We start from the raw sequence: 20,548 nt of genomic DNA on the forward strand, positions 1-20,548 counted from the left end.
ACTAGATCTACATTATCAAAAGAGCCATACATACTATATCTTTTGTGTGGAATGGTTATCTTTATAATTCAGCATCATTATCGATTGCGTTGGAATGTGTTGCTAAGTATTTAGAGTGGAGAAACTTGTAAAGGGTCATCGATCCTTGTTTTGTTCAGTTAGGGATAGCACAAAGGGAGGTTATTGGTAGTACCTTGTGCTCCTTTCCAACTATTTTATTGTAGGGTACTTTAAGGATGGCATAAAGAAAGGCTACTGGTAGTACCTTGTGTCCTTTTTCAACTATAGTGATTCAGGAAACAAACATTGCATCTAAGGCCTTAGGGTGAGTGACTTGCAAGCTGTGATTTTTTTTTCTAATTTGTAAATCCAATACCTTGGGCGATTGGAGGCCGATTGTGGGTTGAAGCATAAGGGAGGGTCGGTTCATCCGTTGGGTGATGACCGCAGGTCGGAAGTTAAGTTTGTGTGCAACCGAAAGGGAGGTCTTGCTGCAGAAAATTTCTATGTGTGATTTGGCCGCAGCAGCAAAATTTTTGGGGGTGATCCTTGGCCATCCGGGGCGAGGCCTATTGTGGTGATTTGTGGCTGATTTCTGTAGTCCAAGAAGACATCCGCAACAGCCTTTTGGAGATAGATTCTGGGAAAATCTCTAACTCTTATCAACAATGACTTGACACCCTAGAAAGCGAATCCAACCAAGAAAACAAACTCTTGGAGGAACTCTTTACCTCCATGGCTGAAATGAGGAGGGAGACAACTGTGAGTTTGGAGAGGTTGGAAAGAAGGTTGGGTGAGAGAGAAAGAGAAAAAAATCAGAGGGAGATGCCTTGGTTGCATGCCTCACGGCAGGACCAACGAAGGGAAGAAAGAGAGAGCGTTGGTTCTAGTGGGTCGGCTACCGACCATGAAGGTTATCATGTGAGGAAAAATATGAGAAGAGGAAGTAGAGTCGAAGGCAATGGTATTTGTGTAGATAGGTTCAAAGGAGGTATGAGACAAAAAGAATATTATGAAGAGGGTACGGAGCCGGAGGAGAGGCTTTATCATGCCCCACGGCATGATGGCCGAAGAGGTCATGGGAAGATAAGAAGGAGAAGGCCACATGTAGGAAAATATGGTGATGAAAAAGGGAGTCCAAGAGTTCAAGATCTGGGGTTAAGAAATCAAAAATAGACTTTCTAAAATTCAGTGAAGGAGATCCCTATGAATGGTTGGATAAAGTGGAGCAATTCTTCTATGTGTATGAGGTACTCCGAGAGGAGAGAGTCACCTTGGCAAGCTTCCATTTGAAGGATAAGGCTAGCCAATTGTAGAGGTAGCTAAGATCCATATATTAGAAGGAAAGAAGAAGATTAGGATGGACAGCTTTTGTCAAGAAATTCATGAACCAATGGGGGCCATCGCTGGTTGTCAATCATCATGGACAATTTGCAAAACTCAACAAGAATGATGATGCTGATTGCCGCAAGGAGAAGTTTGCTGCAACAAAACCCACAGCAGCAAACCCTGAAGAGGTCCAACAACACGGGAAGGCTGACACAAGGAGCTTGAATCAGGGGAGAGCCAAGAAGGGAGAAGATCATGTTGGTGCAACTCTTAGCAGCAACAAGTTGCAGATTGGCGACCATGATCAAAAGGCCAAACTGAAACATGAGGACAAAGTGCACAATAACATTGATGTTGGCAGCAAGGATGAGGGAGAGGTGCTCAAAGAATCGAAGCATGCTGTGACTAAAATTTTTGAGGAAAGCAGTGCATAATCCGAGGAGGAAGTGGCTAAAATTTCAGAAGACAGCAGAAAAAAATCTGAGCATCAATAAGAGGCCGAGCATAGTACAGAAGGCGAGGAAGCTAAATTATATTTGCATGCCATGGTGGGTATGCAAAGGCCTATTTCTATGAGGCCTTGTGAGGCCAATCTGTTAGAAGAAATAATAACTTCAGAGCAGCAGCAAAGTAGACTTGTTGGGCTGCCATTGTCGGCCCAGAAATTTCTGAAGACACATCAAGGTGACTTGGGAGTTGCTTATCGTTTGGAGTGGCCATTTGCTTCGCAACTACGACCGGTATATCATGTCACATGGCTAAAAAATAGGGAGGATGACCCTACTATGAGTGAGCAGCAGATTATGACACTACAGCAGCAGAAAATCTTAGGGATGGTGCTGCAATTTGAATTTAAACTCGTCTACCAGCTGAGCGAGGAAGACAAGGTTGTTGAAGCACCATCCAGGAAGGAATGGAGTCAATTTCTGTGGGTGGCCGAAGAGGCTAAGGAGCATCTTTCTTTAATACATAAGGGTGCCGAGTGTCTAAGTTGGGACGGAAATCGTGATGCAGCAAGATTTGATGTCCAGGCACTAGAAGTTGGTGAAAGATTAGAAGCATGTGATGATGGACTTTCACCATACAACTGGAGAGGTGATCTAAATTTCTGCATGAGGTATGATTACAGGCACTTCTACAACAGCAATGATAGTGGTCATTTGGAGTGCAGCATCCATGTGAAATATTCCTTTCATTGGAGGCAGCATAGGAAGAGGAGGAAGACACGACATGGGCTTATCTATTGGGGAAGAAAGCCTAAACAAGAAGACACATGGAAGACCTATGTTGGTGTGGGTTGGCAGTGCCCAAACTTGATCCTTGGGGTCAAGGATATTCTCAAAGAGAGGAGGAATGATGAGACCCCCACAAAATTGTTGGGTTCCCTTGTGGTTAGCATGCATGATTTTTTAAATTTTTCAATGGAAGCTATTAAAATTAAGCACTTTAATTTCAACGCATGCATGAGATCTGATCTCAACCATAAAATAAATCCAGGATCATGAACATTTATTTAAAACATGAGTCTATGATTATATGTCTAACATATAATCCTAAAATTTCAGCAACATGTTAAGATCTAATCTTAATATCTAAAGAGATTATATCTCATACCTGATTTGCTGGAGGCTTTTGATGATTCCTTGATCATGCTCCGCAGCCGCACGCACGTCCGACCTCTATGGATCGTCCACGCGAAGCTCCAGGAAGATCGACGTCCATGGGAGTGCTAGCTCGCGAGGAGGTGTTGCAATGGCTGAAATATTCTCTTGAAGCAATCAACTTTTGATTGTTCTTCAAGAAAAAAAAGGATGAAGAGGAAGGAGGAGGAGAAGAGGTGGCCGTCACGTTCTCTCTAATATTTCAGAACTTAGACTTACTCATTAGAATCACCTTAATCAAACCCTAAGCGTGTAGAGGTCTTTTATAGCCAAAGACCCCACGCCATGCACTCCTTCTTTTGCGCCAATTAACTTGCCATCTTTTGGCAATTAAAATCCCTTTCAAATAGGGCATTTCCACGGCTGGAAAGAGGAGGGGATAAGGCCCCTTTTGTGTGCTTTTGAATCCCTAAGAAATAGAAATTCATGCGCCCAAATAGGAACCACATTTCCTTCTCACGCCAACTATTGGCGCCAAGAAAATAGGGATTGGATCGACGGGAGGCATATGCTCTAAAAAGGCATGTAGGATTTGCTCCCGTTGGAGCTTCTCGTTTTCCACCTCTCCTATTTCTTGCTCAACTCTTCATTCTTTTTTTCAAATTCTGAATTTTTGAGCTTAGAATCCTTATCAAATAAGGATTTCTGATTGACTCGGGTCAAACCCAATCCAATTGAGTCAAGTTTCATCAATTGGGTCAAGCCCAATCTACTTGGGTTGAATACAATCCAATTAGGTCAAACCCAAATGTAGCCCAAATTTGAATCTAATTCAATTTGGCTCAACCTAAGCCCAATCATTCAATCAAATTGAGTTCATTAGCAATCTAATTACCAATTAATCCTTCAATAATTCAATAATTATTTTACTGCAACCTTTGCTTAGGATAATTTGTCAATCGAATTGACCAATGTACCCCTAGATGATTTTTAATCATCAATCAGCCATTTGATCAACCTAGAAACTTCTATGCGTGTGACCCCATAGGTTTGAATCTAAGCCAGTAGCACAAGAACAACTTTCTGTACTAATCGAAATGATCATCTAGCAATGGTACCGGACGTCCGGATAGGCCGAATGATTGCAAAGCAATATTCAAGAACCCTTGGACTATGGTTACCGTATAATTCATCCCTATGACTCCGAATTCATAGGATGACTTCAGAGTTCACTGTCAACTCTTTAATCAGTTCATCCAAAATGTGCTTCAACCTTACAAATCCTGTGACTCCTCACATAGACTACTGTTGAGTGATTGTTGTTCCCTTATTTGATTTTGATAAGCCCAAAACACTTAAGTATATTTTCATATTATACTAATAAATTCAAGTAAGTGTTTCAGGAAATATATTACTATATATATATTAGGATGACTTAGAAAATGGTTCAGAATTATTAAGATCAGTTATTATAATTGTTGCCCAAGAAGACAACCCAAGAGGGGGGGTGAATTGGGTTTTAAGTAATAATTGTAATTAAAAACTTAATGAGTAACTAATTAAAACTTATTGCAAGCAGATTAATTAGATTACTAGTTGTAGTGAATGAAGGGGATGGAAGAGACAATGAACCAATTACAAACACGAGAGGTTTTATAGTGGTTCGGAGCTAACCCTTGCTCCTACGTCCACTCTCCAAGCTTCACTTGGGAGTTCACTATAATCCCCTGGATTACAGCCGGTTGTTTTACAAGTTCACAACCCAACTTGTTGTTTTCACGAGATCACAACGAACTCGGTCGGTTTTCACAGGCTCACCGACTAGAACCACCCGATTGTTTTCTCAGGATCACAATCGAATCCTTACACCGTTGGTTTTAACTTCGGCTCACCAACAAACTTTAACAATCTTGATTCAATCCCCTGATTGAATCAAAACAGTTTGGAAAGAGTACAGCGAAAGCTTCTTAAAAAGCAAATATGAATAATATGAATAAAGTAGAGTTAGAAGCCCTCAAACAGATTTTGGAAGAGAAAGAAGAGGCTTCTCGAACTCTGAGACTCCTCTTTGAGTGTGCTGAAGATTTGCTGTCAGAAGGAGAGCCTCGAAGGAAAGAGTTTGTTGGATGGAGTTCGATGCACTTCTTCCTTCTATCACTTGTATTTACTCTTGAAAGCCTTTGGTAGGTGGAAATTCCTTTTTGTTTGAATGGAATAGCTCTCTTAGTGTCTACAACTGTTTACTGTGGCTATTTATACAGTCCTTTTTGAAATATAGCCATTAGACACTGATTTGTAGCCGTTCTGTACAGTCTGCACATCCTGACAATGTGTCCGTCCAGATCGGAGTCGACTCGCCTGTTGCAGGAGTCGACTCATGCTTTACTGGAGATGACTCGGCAACTGTTCAGGATTTGAATTAAAGTGCTGTCCCGACCTGGAGTCGACTCGGACCAAACCTGGAGTCGACTCGCCAATGTCTGGAGTTGACTCGACACTTTTGGAGACGGCTCGTTTCCAGGGTTCCAGTAATCTTTCTTTCGGTTTTACTACCTCGAGTCGACTCGGATTCTGTTGGAGTCGACTCGGCTCTCAGAGCCCGAATCTCCGATCCTCTGTCTGTTGACTTGAGCTGCCTCGGAGTCGACTCGGCTCTCAGAGACCGAAAAACTGATCCTCTGTGTTTTGAGTTGTACTGCCTCGGAGTCGACTCGCACTTTGTTGGAGTCGACTCGGCTGACTTGAGAGTCGACTCTGGAGAACTTGGAGTCGACTCGGCTCTCAGAGACCGAAGTTAGTTCTCTGCCTTTTAGTCTTACCTGAGAGTCGACTCGGACGTAACTAGGAGTCAACTCGCCAAACTTCGGAGTCGATTCGTAACCTTCTTGAGTCGACTCGGTTGCAGGGTCTGAAATACCTCGTTCTGTCTTTCTTCTGTTACCCTTTGGAGTCAACTCGGAAATGTCGGGAGTCGACTCGGCAACCATCGGAGTCGACTCGAACCTTCTGGAGTCGACTCGCTGACAGGGTCTGAAAATCAACTTTCTGTCCTTCTGTCAGTTCTCAGTCGGAGTCGACTCGTAGTGTACCGGAGTCGACTCGAGCATGTGCCAGAACTTCTGAAACACTTAGAGTCGACTCGAAATCTTCCGGAGTCGACTCGAGCTTCAGACTTTGGCTTAAGTGAGTTCAACACTTAGTCAATTGACTTTGAACCAAGGCTCGATGCTCTTAAACATAAATTTACAAATATTTGCCTGAAACACTAGATTGAATTTATTAGTATAACATAAGATATACTCAAATACTTTGAGCTCATCAAAATCAAATAGGGTTATAATCAATCACTCCACAATCTCCCCCTTTTTGATGATGACAAAACATTGAGTATTTGTAAAGTGAATTGCTCAACCAAAAAGGAGATTTATAGTAAAGTTTTAAAATGAATTCAAGTGTCTAGTCATTTAATTTATCCAAAACTGAAAGGTGTGAAACAGTAAATTCTGAAGTTAAAGCTCTCCCTTTTATTTGGAATTATATAAGCCTTCATGTCATGCAATCAATTGTTTGGCTTATATATATTTAATGAATTTGCTTTCTTAAGATTTCAGATTCTCCCCCTCAACACATGCATTCAACTTTGTTTAGATTCTCTGAATTTTCTTTTAGTGTTTTGAAGTTTTTGAGCTTAAAATCTTACTTTCAGAGGAAAAATCTGACAATTTGTTCTTGAGTATGATTCAACTAATCTCCGAATGTCCCTTGAATAGATTCTGGAGGTTATTCCTTGAGGATCCCCAACAGAGAGATAATGAGCCTCGAGGTATCGAATCCACTTAGAACAAATTACATTTTGCTTTAAGAATTTTCTTTTTAGTGATTCCCTTTACATTTCAATTCATCATATTTTCTCCCCCTTTTAGTCATCGTAGCAAAAAGTCACAGAACACAGAAAAGCATTAGAACTCAAATTACACAATTTTGAAAAGAAATTTCTACTCATTGTATTCAAGGCAAATTAAGTACAAGTGTGATTACATATCAGAAAAGTCCTCAAGGGACTGTACATCATAAAGTAAGAAAAAGATACACTAGGGTTTCTTTGTAGTGGAGGATGTGGCTCCTGATCTAAGCCTATTCATTTGTATGACTAAGCTTATCCCCTCAGAGACGTTTCCTAGCTGCGCGATGATCTCCGAGGTGGCCGTAGACTGTATCGAACTGAGCTCGGTCACACTCTGCTGGAGGGTGTCAAGTTTGGAGATCAAGGCATTTGCAAGCCTTTCCGCACCTTGACTTTGGGTACCGAGCTCTTTCCGGATGCTATCTTGCAACTTCTTTGTGTCATCCTTGCGTCGCTTATATTCCAATATTGAGCTTGAACTAAGCTCCTTACATTATAGATTTCCTCCTTCACATATGCAACCATCTTGGACACGGCTGCTAAGGAGGGAACGACGTTAGTGGAGGGATCAGTCTGGGGGCGTCGGAGCTCTCTCAGCAAATCATCTCTCAGCTCCCTCACTATCTCCTGTCTCAACTCCCGGAGTTGCTCGGAGCTGATCCGGACTTCGAGAGGTTGCTGAGGTGGTGGAGCTGTAGATGGTCCGGCTGAAGTGGATGGGAATGAAGGACCAGAAGTGGAAGGAAAGGTGGGAAGATCTGTATAGTGCTCCTGGTCATGGTCAGGGCTAGGGGAGTGATGAGTGGTAGGGTCAGATGGTGTGGATGTGGATGGTCTCCGTACCCAGACTCCTTCGACCTTGTGGAAACCCATACGATGGAGAGTCCCCTCACCCATGTGGTCTGTAAAACGTAGTGAGCGAGAGGGTTCCCCCTCAGGGATAGGGACCTCTAACTTCCTAAAGATCAGAGTGAATAGCATGCCATAAGGAAGGCTGAGCCTAGATTTATCTAGGGGTTCACACATGTACTTGTAGATGAGCTTGGAAAAGTTGATGGGAGTGTCTTGGAGGATATGGTACATGAGTGCTAGGTCTCTTTCTGAAATAAAGTCAAACCTACCCGTTTTGGGGAAGAGAGTCCTAGAGATGATACTTAGGAGGAGTCGCATTTCAGCTGAAAGCTGATTTGCAAACACCTCCTCAATAGGTGATTGAGGGGGTCTCCCTAAGATGGCCGTAAGGGCCTCTGTCCTATCTGAGGGGTGTGTAGAAAAGATCTCCTCTCTGGAGAGATGGAGGACTCGAGCAATGACGTCCTCGAAAATGAAAACTGGGGCACCCGCTACAGTCCCCTGAATACCGCTGCTACCTCGTGCGACGGTCCCATAAAACTCCCGTACTAGCCCTAGGTAAGTAGGTAGGTTAAGTGTACAAAAAAGTTCTAATCCCTGAGCCCTAAGATGATGCCCTAGGTTGAACCCTTTCCGGAAGATAAAGTCAAGGTTGACTTGCCTCCCAGTAGAGACAACTTTCCCGGCGCATGAGTGCGAGGAAACCGGCCTAGGCGGGGAAGGAACCGGAGGTGGTGGCCTCGCGGGTTCGTTCCGAGCCTTAGACCGTCGCTCGGCCCCACTCACGGAGAAGGGTCTCTTTCGGCTTGGGACAACGGCTTTCCTAGGCATTTTTGACCTAAACACGGAGTGATGGACAAGAAAAATGGAGGAAAACTCGACGGAGAAGACCTAGAACGGGTCGGAGACGACCTAGAACGGGTCGGAGACGAGGTCGGAGACGACTCTAGGGTTTTGGAACATTGGCGGCTTAGAATAGAAGTGAGGAATAAACGTTTCGATTAGGGTTAAAAATCGGATTCCCGACCTCGAGTCGACTCCGGTAAGTCGCAAGTCGACTCGACCTCGAGTCGACTCCTAAATATGCGCGAGTCGACTCGCCCACGAGCCGACTCTAAAATCTTTTCGAGTCGACTCGAACTCTCGCATATAACCAAAAAACTTGTTATTTCCGTACCAAAAGAGAGAGTTATGGAACTATCTAAAATTTAAGAACTGATTTGATGATCATACATAAGAAATCCTATTTCCAACATAAACTAATCATCAAAATCAATGAATTAGAGGAAAGTGTCACTAGAATGGATCAATCACTCCTAACCCTCTTCTAAGTATACAAAATCGATCTTCACTCAAAGGTTTTGTGAAGATATCAGCAAGTTGATCATCAGTACAAACAAATTGAAGTGTCACATCACCATTCAGTACATGATCTCTTATGAAGTGATGTCTTATCTCAATGTGTTTAGTTCTTGAATGTTGAATTGGATTTTTAGTTAGATTAATGGCACTTGTATTATCACAGTTAATGAGAATTTTATCTTGTTTAATGCCATAATCTTCAAGTTGTTGTTTAATCCACAAGATTTGAGCACAACAACTCCCGACAGCAACATATTCGGCTTCAGCCGTAGATAGTGCAATCGAGTTTTGTTTCTTGCTAAACCAAGAGATTAAGCTTTCTCCTAAGAATTGACATGACCCGCTGGTGCTTTTTCTATCAAGTTTACAACCAACGAAGTCTGAATCAGTATACCCTATTAAGTTTATGCTTGATTCTTTAGAGTACCATAAACCTATATTTTTTGTTCCTATTAGGTATTTAAAAATTCTCTTAACAGCAATTAAATGTGATTCCTTAGGATTAGATTGATATCTAGCACACATGCATACACTAAACATGATATCAGGTCTACTTGCTGTAAGATATAGTAAAGAACCTATCATACCTCTATACAGCTTTTGATCTACTGATTTACCTGATTCATCCTTATCTAGTTTGCATGATGAGCTCATGGGTGTGCTGATTGGCTTGTTTCCATCCATATCAAACTTCATAAGCATCTCCTTGATGTATTTAGCTTGATTGATGAAGATCCCTTCTTTAGATTGTTTGATTTGGAGCCCGAAGAAATAGTTCAGCTCTCCTATCATGCTCATTTCAAATTTACTCTGCATTAAGTCAGCAAATTCTTCGCAGAGGCGATTGTTAGTAGCACCGAAAATAATATCATCTACATAAATCTGTACTACTAACATATCTTTGTTTTTCTTCTTTAAAAATAGTGTTGTATCAACATTTCCTCTAGAGAATTCATGGTCTAATAGAAATTTGCTAAGTCTTTCATACCATGCTCTAGGGGCTTGTTTAGACCATAAAGTGCTTTATTTAGTTTATAAACATGATTGGGGTATTGATGATTTTCAAAACCAGGAGGTTGTTCTACATAAACCTCCTCATTAATATACCCATTCAAAAAGGCACTTTTTACATCCATTTGAAGTAGTTTGAAGTCTTTAGAGCATGCAAATGCTAGTAATAATCTAATTGCTTCAAGTCTAGCTACAGGAGCAAAGGTTTCATCAAAATCTATACCTTCTTCTTGATTATAGCCCTTTGCTACTAGTCTAGCCTTGTTTCTAACCACAACTCCATTCTCATCAAGTTTGTTTTTGTATATCCATTTAGTTCCTATTATTGAGTATTCAGTGGGTCTTTCTACCAAATTCCATACCTTGTTTCTAGTAAATTGGTTTAGTTCTTCTTGCATAGCATTTATCCAATTTACATCATTTTCAGCTTCTCCAATATTTTTAGGTTCTAAGTGTGAAACAAAAGCTAGGTGATTATTTAAGTTCCTAAGAGAAGCTCTAGTTCTAATAGATTGTGATGGATCATCTAATATTAATTTTTTAGGGTGACCGTATGCATACCTTCAAGCCTTTGTAAGCCCATGATCATCAATTACCTCTTGGCTTGTTAAAGTTTCTCCAATTTGCTTCGGTTCATTCTCTTGTAATGTCATATCATCTATCTTTTTCTCAAGTATTTCTGCATCATCATCAAGAGCTACTCTCTTGCTAGAAGAGATATCATTAGTATCATCAAAAACAACATGTATAGACTCTTCAATAACAAGGGTTCTTTTATTAAAGACTCTATAAGCTTTACTTGATGTAAAATATCCCAAAAAAATACCTTCATCAGATTTTGAATCAAATTTACCTAAGTTATCTTTACCATTATTATGAATGAAACACCTACACCCAAAAACATGAAAATAGTTTACTTTGGGCTTTCTATCTCTCCAAAGTTCATAAGGTGTTTTCTTTATAATTGGTCTCAATAAAACTCTATTTAATATATGACATGTTGTGTTAATGGCTTTTCTCCAAAAATACTTAGGGAGGTTACTTTCACACAACATGGTTCAGCCATTTTCTCTAGGGTTCTATTCTTTCTTTCCACAACTCTATTTTGTTGTGGTGTCCTAGGTGCAGAGAAATTATGAGTTATTCCCTTTTTACTACATAATTCATCAAATGGATGATTTTCAAATTCTGTTCCATGATTACTCCTAATAGCTATAACTGAAGGATTTCTTGAGTTGGTTACTTCCTTATGAAATTTCTTAAATACTGAAAATGCTTCATCTTTATGAGCTAAGAACATGACCCATGTATATCTAGAAAAATCATCTACAATAACAAGACCATATTTGTTTCCACCAAGACTTGTGGTTCTAGTTGGTCCAAATAGATCCATATGTAGTAGTTCAAGAGGTCTAGAAGTAGAGACACAATTTATGGATTTAAAAGAGCTCCTAGATTGTTTGCCATATTGACATGCTTCACAAATTTTATTTTTCTCAAATTTTAGTTTTGGCAAACCTATTACAGAATCTCTTTTAACTAATTTTGATATTGTATCCATACTTGCATGACCTAACTTACGGTGCCATAACCAACTTGCATCATTGACCTTAGCATCACTAGCTACTAAGCAAGGACTACTTTTAGCAAGATCTTCAAGGTCTACTACATAGACATTACCACGTCTAATTCTTTTAAATACTAAGCTATTGTCAATTGAGTTGGTTATGATATATAATGATGGCTTAAACAGAACATCAAAACCTCTATCACATAATTGACTAACGCTAAGTAAATTATGCTTAAGGCCATCTACAAACCGTACATTATCAACAAAGGTTTAAGAGGTGATTTGTACCTTACCTATACTAATGATGTGACCTTGGTTATTATCTCCAAAAGTCACAGCACCTCCCTTTTTATTCTCAAGGGTGAAAAATTGCTCCTTGTCACCCGTCATGTGTCTTGAGCAGCCGCTATCCAAGTACCAACAGTTTTTGTCGACCTTGGCTGCAAGACACTCCTACACAAGGAAACATACAATTTTAGGTACCCAAGTTTTCTTGGGTCCTTCATGGTTAGTAATGTTGGTTCCTTTTGGAACCCAAATTTTATTAATCTTTCTTTTAGCTCCTATTTTTCTATGGTCACACACATTAGCTTTATGTCCTACTTTTCCACAGCAAAAACAAGTTATATTTTTAGCTTTACTTTCCCCAGCTTTTACAAAAAAGTTTTTAAGAAACTTTTGTTTATTCTTAGGCTTATACCCTAAACCAGCTCTATTAAACACAGCTCGTTGACTATTAAGGATCATCTCCAATTTTTCAGAACTATATGTAAACTTTTCTACAATAGGTTTGTATTTTTCAAGTTCTTTAGTTAAGTTCAGTTTTTCTGTTTTTAGTAAGCTTAAGTTTGTTGTAAGATTATCTTTTATAGTTTGATTAGTGTTTTTAAGTTCTGAAATCTCCTTAGTTAGTTTTCCGTTATCCTTAATTAGAGTATTAGTCTTTTGTGTTAACAGTTGGTTGCTTAATTTGAGCTTTAAGTTTTCTTTGATGATAGTGTCCTTGTCCTCAACTAATTTATCGTATTTGTGAGTGTAGGATTGATTAGTTTGCTTCAACTTTTTATTTTTAAGGTTTATTGACTTATATTCATCCATTAGTTCATTACAAGCATCATACAATTCATCAAAGGTAAAATCTAAATACGTTTCAGATGTTACCTCATTCTCATTCGCCATAAAACAGAAGTTGACCTTTTTCTCTTGTTCCTCATCCGATGATGATGATGAATCGGAGTCAGTCAAAGTGGAGACGAGAACTTTCTTTTTCTTATATTTGCTGCCCTTTTTCAGCAAGGGACAGTCGACTCTGAAATGTCCCGACTTCTTGCATTCATAGCATCCGATTTCCTCATTTTCCCTTTCCTTACCTTTATCCTTGTTGTAGGAACTTGAGGAACCTCTCTTCTGATGAAAGGACTTCTTCCGGTTGATGAATCTTCTGAACTTTCGCACGAGAAGAGCCTCTTCATCATCTTTCTCATTATCTTCTTCTTCTCTGCTGCTACTGCAAGATAGATCCTTGTTAGAAGAAGTAGATTTGAGGGCTATTACATTTTTCTTATGAGAGGATTCTTCTTCGCTGTGTTGTTTCATTGTGAGCTCACGCATCATCAGGGATCCAAGAAGCTCCTCGAGTGGCAGCTTGTTCAAGTCCTTGGCTTCTTGGATTGCTGTTACCTTAGCTTTCCATGATTTTGGCAAACATCGAAGAATTTTCCTGACAAGGTCACTGTTAGTATAACTTTTGCCAAGGCTTTTTAGGCCATTGACAATATCAGTAAATCTAGTAAACATACAAGTGATAGTTTCATTAGATTCCATCTTAATTAGTTCATACTTATGAACTAGTATGTTTATTTTAGATTCCTTTACTTGATTCGTGCCCTCATGGGTCACTTCAAGTCTATCCCATATCTCTTTTGCAGAATTGCAAGTAGAGATTCTATTGAATTCATTATGGTCTAAGGCACAGTAAAGCATATTCATTGCTTTGGCATTTAGTTGTGCCTTCCTTCTATCATTGTCATCCCAATCTTTTTCAAGCTTGGGTATAGCAATGTTATCTACACAAATAGAAGAAATGTATGGTCCATTAACTATGATGCTCCAAACATCATAGTCTTGGGCTTGGATGAATATCCTCATCCTAGCCTTCCAATAGGTGTAGTTGGAGGCCTATTGGTGGATTGTCCCTCACTAAGAGAAGATCCAAAAGGGGTTGTCATTTTGATCTTTTACTCTTTTAATATAAAAGCTCCTGCTCTGATACCACTTGTTGCCCAAGAAGACAACCCAAGAGGGGGGGGGGGGGGTGAATTGGGTTTTAAGTAATAATTGCAATTAAAAACTTAATGAGTAACTAATTAAAACTTATTGCAAGCAGATTAATTAGATTACTAGTTGTAGTGAATGAAGGGGATGGAAGAGACAATGAACCAATTACAAACACGAGAGGTTTTATAGTGGTTCGGAGCTAACCCTTACTCCTACGTCCACTCCCCAAGCTTCACTTGGGAGTTCACTATAATTACTTGAATTACAGCCGGTTGTTTTACAAGTTCACAACCCAACTTGTTGTTTTCACGAGATCACAACGAACTCGGTCGGTTTTCACAGGCTCACCGACTAGAACCACCCAATTGTTTTTCCGGGATCACAATCGAACCCTTACACCGTTGGTTTTAACTTCGGCTCACCAACAAACCTTAACAATCTTGATTCAATCCCCTGATTGAATCAAGTAAGAAGAAAACAGTTTGGAAAGAGTACAGGGAAAGCTTCTTAAAAAGCAAATATGAACAATATGAATAAAGTAGAGTTAGAAGCCCTCAAACAGATTTTGGAAGAGGAAGAAGGGGCTTCTCGAACTCTGAGACTCCTCTTTGAGTGTGCTGAAGATTTGCTGTCAGAAGGGGAGCCTTGAATGCGAAGGAAAGAGTTTGTTGGATGGAGTTCAATGCACTTCTTCCTTCTATCACTTGTATTTACTCTTGAGAGCCTTTGGTAGGTGGAAATCCCTTTTTGTTTGAATGGAATAGCTCTCTTAGTGTCTACTACTGTTTACTGTAGCTATTTATGCAGTCCTTTTTGAAATATAGCCGTTAGACACTGATTTGTAGCCGTTCTGTACAGTATGCACATCCTGACAATGTGTCCGTCCAGATCGGAGTCGACTCGCGCGATCCGGAGTCGACTCGCGCGATCTGGAATCGACTCGCCTGTTGCAGGAGTCGACTCATGCTTTACTGGAGACGACTCGGCAACTGTCCAGGATTTGAATTAAAGTGCTGTCCCGACCTGGAGTCGACTCGGACCAAACCTGGAGTCGACTCGCCAATGTCTGGAGTTGACTCGGCACTTTTGGAGACGGCTCGTTCCCAGGGTTCCAGTGATCTTTCTTTCGGTTTTACTACCTCGAGTCGACTCGGATTCTCTTGGAGTCGACTCAGCTCTCAGAGCCCGAATCTCCGATCCTCTTTCTGTTGACTTGAGCTGCCTCGGAGTCGACTCGCACTTTGTTGGAGTCGACTCGGCTCTCAGAGACCGAAAAACTGATCCTCCGTGTTTTGAGTTGTACTGCCTCAGAGTCGACTCGCACTTTGTTAGAGTCGACTCGGCTAACTTGAGAGTCGACTCTGGAGAACTTGGAGTCGACTCGGCTCTCAGAGACCGAAGTTGGTTCTCTGCCTATTAGTCTTGCTTTCCTCTGAGAGTCGACTCGGACGTAACTAGGAGTCGACTCGCCAAACTTCGGAATCGACTCATAACCTTCTTGAGTCGACTCGGTTGCAGGGTCTGAAATACCTTGTTCTGTCTTTCTTCTGTTACCCTTTGGAGTCGACTCGGAAACGTCGGGAGTCGACTCGGCAACTATCGAAGTCAACTCGAACCCTTCTGGAGTCGACTCACTGACAGGGTCTGAAAATCAACTTTCTGTCCTTCTGTCAGTTCTCAGTCGGAGTCGACTCGTAGTGTACCGGAGTCGACTCGAGCATGTGCCAGAACTTCTGAAACACTTAGAGTCGACTCGAAATCTTTCAGAGTCGACTCGAGCTTCAGACTTTGGCTTAAGTGAGTTCAACACTTAGTCAATTGACTTTGAACCAAGGCTCGATGCTCTTAAACATAAATTCACAAATATTTGCCTGAAACACTAGATTGAATTTATTAGTATAACATAAGATATACTCAAATGCTTTGAGCTCATCAAAATCAAATAGGGTTATAATCAATCACTTCACAATAATGTTTGGAACCATTTTAATCTTGCCCTACACTCGAGTCAACTCCAAGGTTTCTCGAGTCGACTCCGACACAAAAGTTTGTATCTGGCACGATCTCGAGTCGACACCCAGGTTGGGTGAGTCGACTCCTGATAGATTGGCTGAAAGAAGAATTACTGAGTACAAAGCCCGAGTCGACTCCACCTGAGATTGAGTCGACCTCGGATAAAAGACAGAAGACTCATTTCAACCCAACTGATACCGAGTCGACTCCGCATGATACCAAGTCGACTCCAGCAAAAAGACAGAAGATCCATTTCTCAACCTAACTGATATCGAGTCGACTCCGACTGTTACTGAGTCGACTCCGAAAAGTAAAACAAAAGAGTGTTTTTCTACGGGACTGAGATCGAGTCGACTCCTAAAGATCGTGAGCCGCCTCCAATTTTTGGCGAGCTAACTCCAGATAACGCGAGTCGACTCTGATAAGAAAAGGCAGAAAGATTAGTTTCTGGTACTCTAAGATCGAGCCGACACTTGAAGGACGTGAGCCGTCTTCCGCTTTTGGCGAGTCAACTCCGGAATGTCATGAGCTGACTCCTAAAAGATAGCCTGGTAAGTACTTTTAAAAGATATAGTGATGAAGTCGTCACCTGAAGAACACGAGTCGACTCCAGCCACAGTCGAGCCGTCTCCAAGTCGCACGAGTCGACTCCAATCTCAACAGTCATATTGTCAGGTTGCACAGTTGAGTCAGAACAGCTTTTTCACCTTTTGTAACGGCTAGTTTTCGAAAAGGAAGGCTCTAAAAAATGTTTAAAAGGAGAAAGGAGGCAAGAACAAAGCATCCATTGAAGAGCATTCAAGTTTACATCCACCAAAAAGGATTGGAGCCTTTCTCAAAGCAAAAAGAGGAGTAATTGCCCCAACATCAAATTCAGAAGTACTCCTCTCATTCAAGGCTCGATTAACTGATCCTCAACCACCAGCATATTCAAGAGAGGATACAGAAGAGAAGAAGCCACATCCTACTTCAACATAAAATCTGTTTGAGAGCTTCTTCCCTTTAATATTGTTTATATTGTGTTGTAACTATATAACTCTTATATTATGTTATTATACTTGATTCAATCAGGGGACTGAATTAAGGAAAACAAGATTAGTTGGTGAGCCAGTGTAAAAACAGCAAGTTAGGTTGTGGTTGGTGAACCAAGAAAAACCAACTGGGTTAGATTATGATTCCGGAAAAAATAATTAGTTTGGTTGTAGTCGATGATCCTATGAAAACCGACCGAGTTCGTTGCGATCTCGTAAAAACAACAAGTTAGGTTGTGAGCTTGTAAAACAACTGACTGTAATCAGAAAGATTATAGTGGAATTTCCAAAAAAAATTGGGGAGTGGATGTAGGAGCAGTGATGGCTCCGAACCACTATAAAACTTGTTGTGTTTGTGTTGTGGTTCCTTGAGTATCTCGTTTCCATTGCTTTCTTTATAGTTAAGATTTATCTCTTAGATTAAAATCAAGAAAGCTTTTATAATCTCATTAGATATTTCGAAAAGAAATCAAAGTCTTTATTCAAAACCCATTTCACCCCCCCTCTTGGGTTGTCTATTGGGCAACAAGTGGTATCAGAGGAGGTGCTCTTATAGTGATTGTTGTTCTAATCAAAACTAGAGTAAAAGACCATAACAACTCAATTTAATTATTCCCTTGCCGAGGCATAGTCTGCGAATAGGCCCCCACTGTTCAATGGCACTAATTACACCTATTGGAAGGCTAGAATGAGAATCTTCATTCAAGCCTAAGATTATGATGTATGGAGCATCATTGAAAAAGGACCACACATCCCTGCACACATAATTGACAACATCTCTATTCCTAAGCCTGAAAAAGATTGGGATGATCATGATAGGAGAAAAGCCTAACTGAATGCTAAGGCAATGAATGTCTTATATTGTGCCTTAGACCCTAATGAATTCAATAGGATCTCCTTTTGTGTTTCAGCTAAAGAAATATGGGATAGATTTGAGGTTACCCATGAGGGAACGAATCAAGTAAAAGAGTCTAAAGTAAACATATTAGTGCATAAATATGAACTCTTCAAAATGGAACCTATTGAAACCATTACTTGCATATTTACAAGATTCACTGATATCATTAATGGGCTGAAATGTCTTGGCAAATCATATACTAACATTGAAATTGTCAGGAAAGTGCTACGTTCTTTAACTCGGACATGGGAAGCTAAAGTAACAGCAATCCAAGAAGCCAAGGATCTTAACACGCTTCCACTCGAAGAACTTCTTGGATCCCTGATGACTCACGAGCTGACTATGAAGGAACATACCGAGGATGAAAGCCAAAGAAGAAAGGTAATTGCACTTAAATCCACTGCTAAAGAAAGTACTTACAGCAACAGCAGTGAGGATGAAAATGAGGAAGATGAGGAAGAAGCTCTATTTATAAAGAAGTTCAGAAAATTCATGAACAAAAGGAGGCCTTCCTACAAAAACAAGTTCACTTCTCATGCCTTCGACCGAGAGAAAGGTAAAGAAAAAGAAAGAGAGGCAGTCAAGTGCTATGAATGTAACAAATCGGAACACTTCAGAGCTGATTGCCCATTCATGAAGAAGCTTGGAAAAATGAATAAGAAGGCACTCCTCATTATCTTAAGCGAAAGTGATAATTCATCACCAAAGAAAGAACCACAAGAAAAGGCAAATGTCTGCCTTATGGCAAATGGAGATGAGGTAAAATCTGAAACACATCTTGATTTTACTTTTGATGAATTATATGTTGCATTTAATGAATTAATGGATGTATGCAGAACTTTAACCTCAAAGAACAAAGATTTAAAATTTTCTAATCAATCGCTCATGTAAAAAACTGAAATCTTAACAAAAGAGAGAGAGAGGTTGATTAAAGAAGTTTCAGAATTAAGAATGACTAATCAATCTATAAAAGATTGCTTAGCTAATGACACAAATTTACTGAAAATTGAAAATCAGTTTTTAAATAAGGAAGTTAATAAATATAAACCAATTGTTGCAAAATTCACTCTTAGCTCAGAAAAACTGAAAATGATTCTTGATAATCAAAGAGCTGTTTTCAATAAAGCTGGTTTAGGATACAAACCTAATAACAAACAGAAACTACTTAAAAATTTCTTTGTAAAAGCTAAAGATACTCAAACTGAAAGTATAGCACATTTCTGTAATAAAAAAAACAAGCATGAAGCAAACATAATTAATCACACAAAAACAGAAAAGCAAAAGAAAGAAAAATTTGTTTGGGCTCCAAAAGGGACCATCTATACTAACCATGAATGACCCAAGAAAGCATGGGTACCTAAATCTATTTGATGCATGCTTCTAGGAATGTCTTGCGGCCAAACACAATGAAAGGAGTTGGTACTTAGACAGTGGCTGCTCAAGACATATGACGGGTGACAAAAATCATTTCTTCACCCTTGAAGCTAAAGAAAGTGGTGTAGTGACTTTCGGTGATAACAACCAAGGTCGTGTAAAAGGCATTGGTAAAATTCAAATTACTTCTTCTAGCTATATTGATAATTTATTATATGTTGATGGACATAAGCATAATTTGATTAGTATCAGTCAACTATGTGATAAAGGATTTGAGGTGTCATTTAAATCATCATTGTGCATAGTAATCAATCCAATTGACAATAGCATAGTATTTAAAGGACTAAGATGTGGAAATGTATACTTGATAGATCTAGATGATCTCACTAAAAATAGCCACTGCTTAGTAGCTAATGATGCTAAGGTAAATGAAGGAAGTTGGTTGTGGCACCGTAGAGTAGGTCATACTAACATGGACGCATTATCTAAACTAATAAAAAAGAACCTAGTGATTGGATTACCAAAACTTAAGTTTGAGAAAGATAGAGTTTGCAATGCATGCCAACTTGGTAAACAAACAAGCAATTCATTTAAATCCAAAGATGCAATCTCAACTACTAGGCCATTAGAACTACTTCACATGGATCTCTTTGGGCCAACTAAAACTATTAGTCTAGGTGGAAAGAGGTATGGGCTTGTGATTATAGATGATTATTCTAGGTTCACATGGGTTTTATTCTTGGCACATAAAAATGAAGCTTTCAACTCATTCAAGAAATTCTACAAGAAAGTCATAAATGAAAAAAATACCACAATTATAGTAATAAGAAGTGATCATGGTACAGAAGTTGAAAACCAACTTTTTGAAAACTTTTGTAGTAAAAATGGAATTGAGCATAATTTTTCTGCACCTAGAACTCCACAGCAAAATGAAGTGGTAGAAAGGAAAAATAGAACCTTGGAAGAAATGGCAAGAACCATGTTGTGTGAAAGTAATCTCCCAAAGTACTTTTGGGCTGAAGCAATTAACACCTCATGTCATATCCTAAACAGGGTTTTATTAAGACCTATCTTGAAAAGAACTCCATATGAACTTTGGAAAAAAAGAAAGCCAAAATTAAACTACTTTCATGTGTTTGGTTGTAGATATTTTATTCATAATAATGGAAAAGACAACTTAGAAAAATTTGATGTCAAATCAGATGAAGGGATCTTTTTAGGATATTCTTGGTCTAGTAAGGCATATAGAGTATTCAACAAAAGAACTCTTATAGTTGAAGAATCTATACATATTGTCTTTGATGAAACTAATGGAACTTCCTCTAG

The 20,548-nt window shown here is 39.7% G+C and overlaps 1 protein-coding gene across 1 annotated transcript; it reads left to right on the plus strand.

Moving 5' to 3' along the window:
* The first annotated feature begins 1,874 nt into the window (after positions 1 to 1,874).
* LOC148702242 (uncharacterized) lies at positions 1,875 to 18,759 on the plus strand. Its single transcript, XM_088705276.2, has 2 exons — positions 1,875 to 2,720; positions 17,783 to 18,759. Exons 1-2 carry the CDS (start codon positions 1,875 to 1,877, stop codon positions 18,737 to 18,739), a joined length of 1,803 nt encoding a protein of 600 aa, XP_088561402.2. The 3' UTR covers positions 18,740 to 18,759.
* Positions 18,760 to 20,548: the final 1,789 nt, after the last annotated feature.

The sequence above is a fragment of the Phoenix dactylifera genome, chromosome 10 (genome assembly GCF_051530095.1).
Source record: "Phoenix dactylifera cultivar Ajwa chromosome 10, Ajwa_hap1_PhDact_Kaust_v1.1, whole genome shotgun sequence".
Classification (NCBI taxonomy): domain Eukaryota; kingdom Viridiplantae; phylum Streptophyta; class Magnoliopsida; order Arecales; family Arecaceae; genus Phoenix; species Phoenix dactylifera.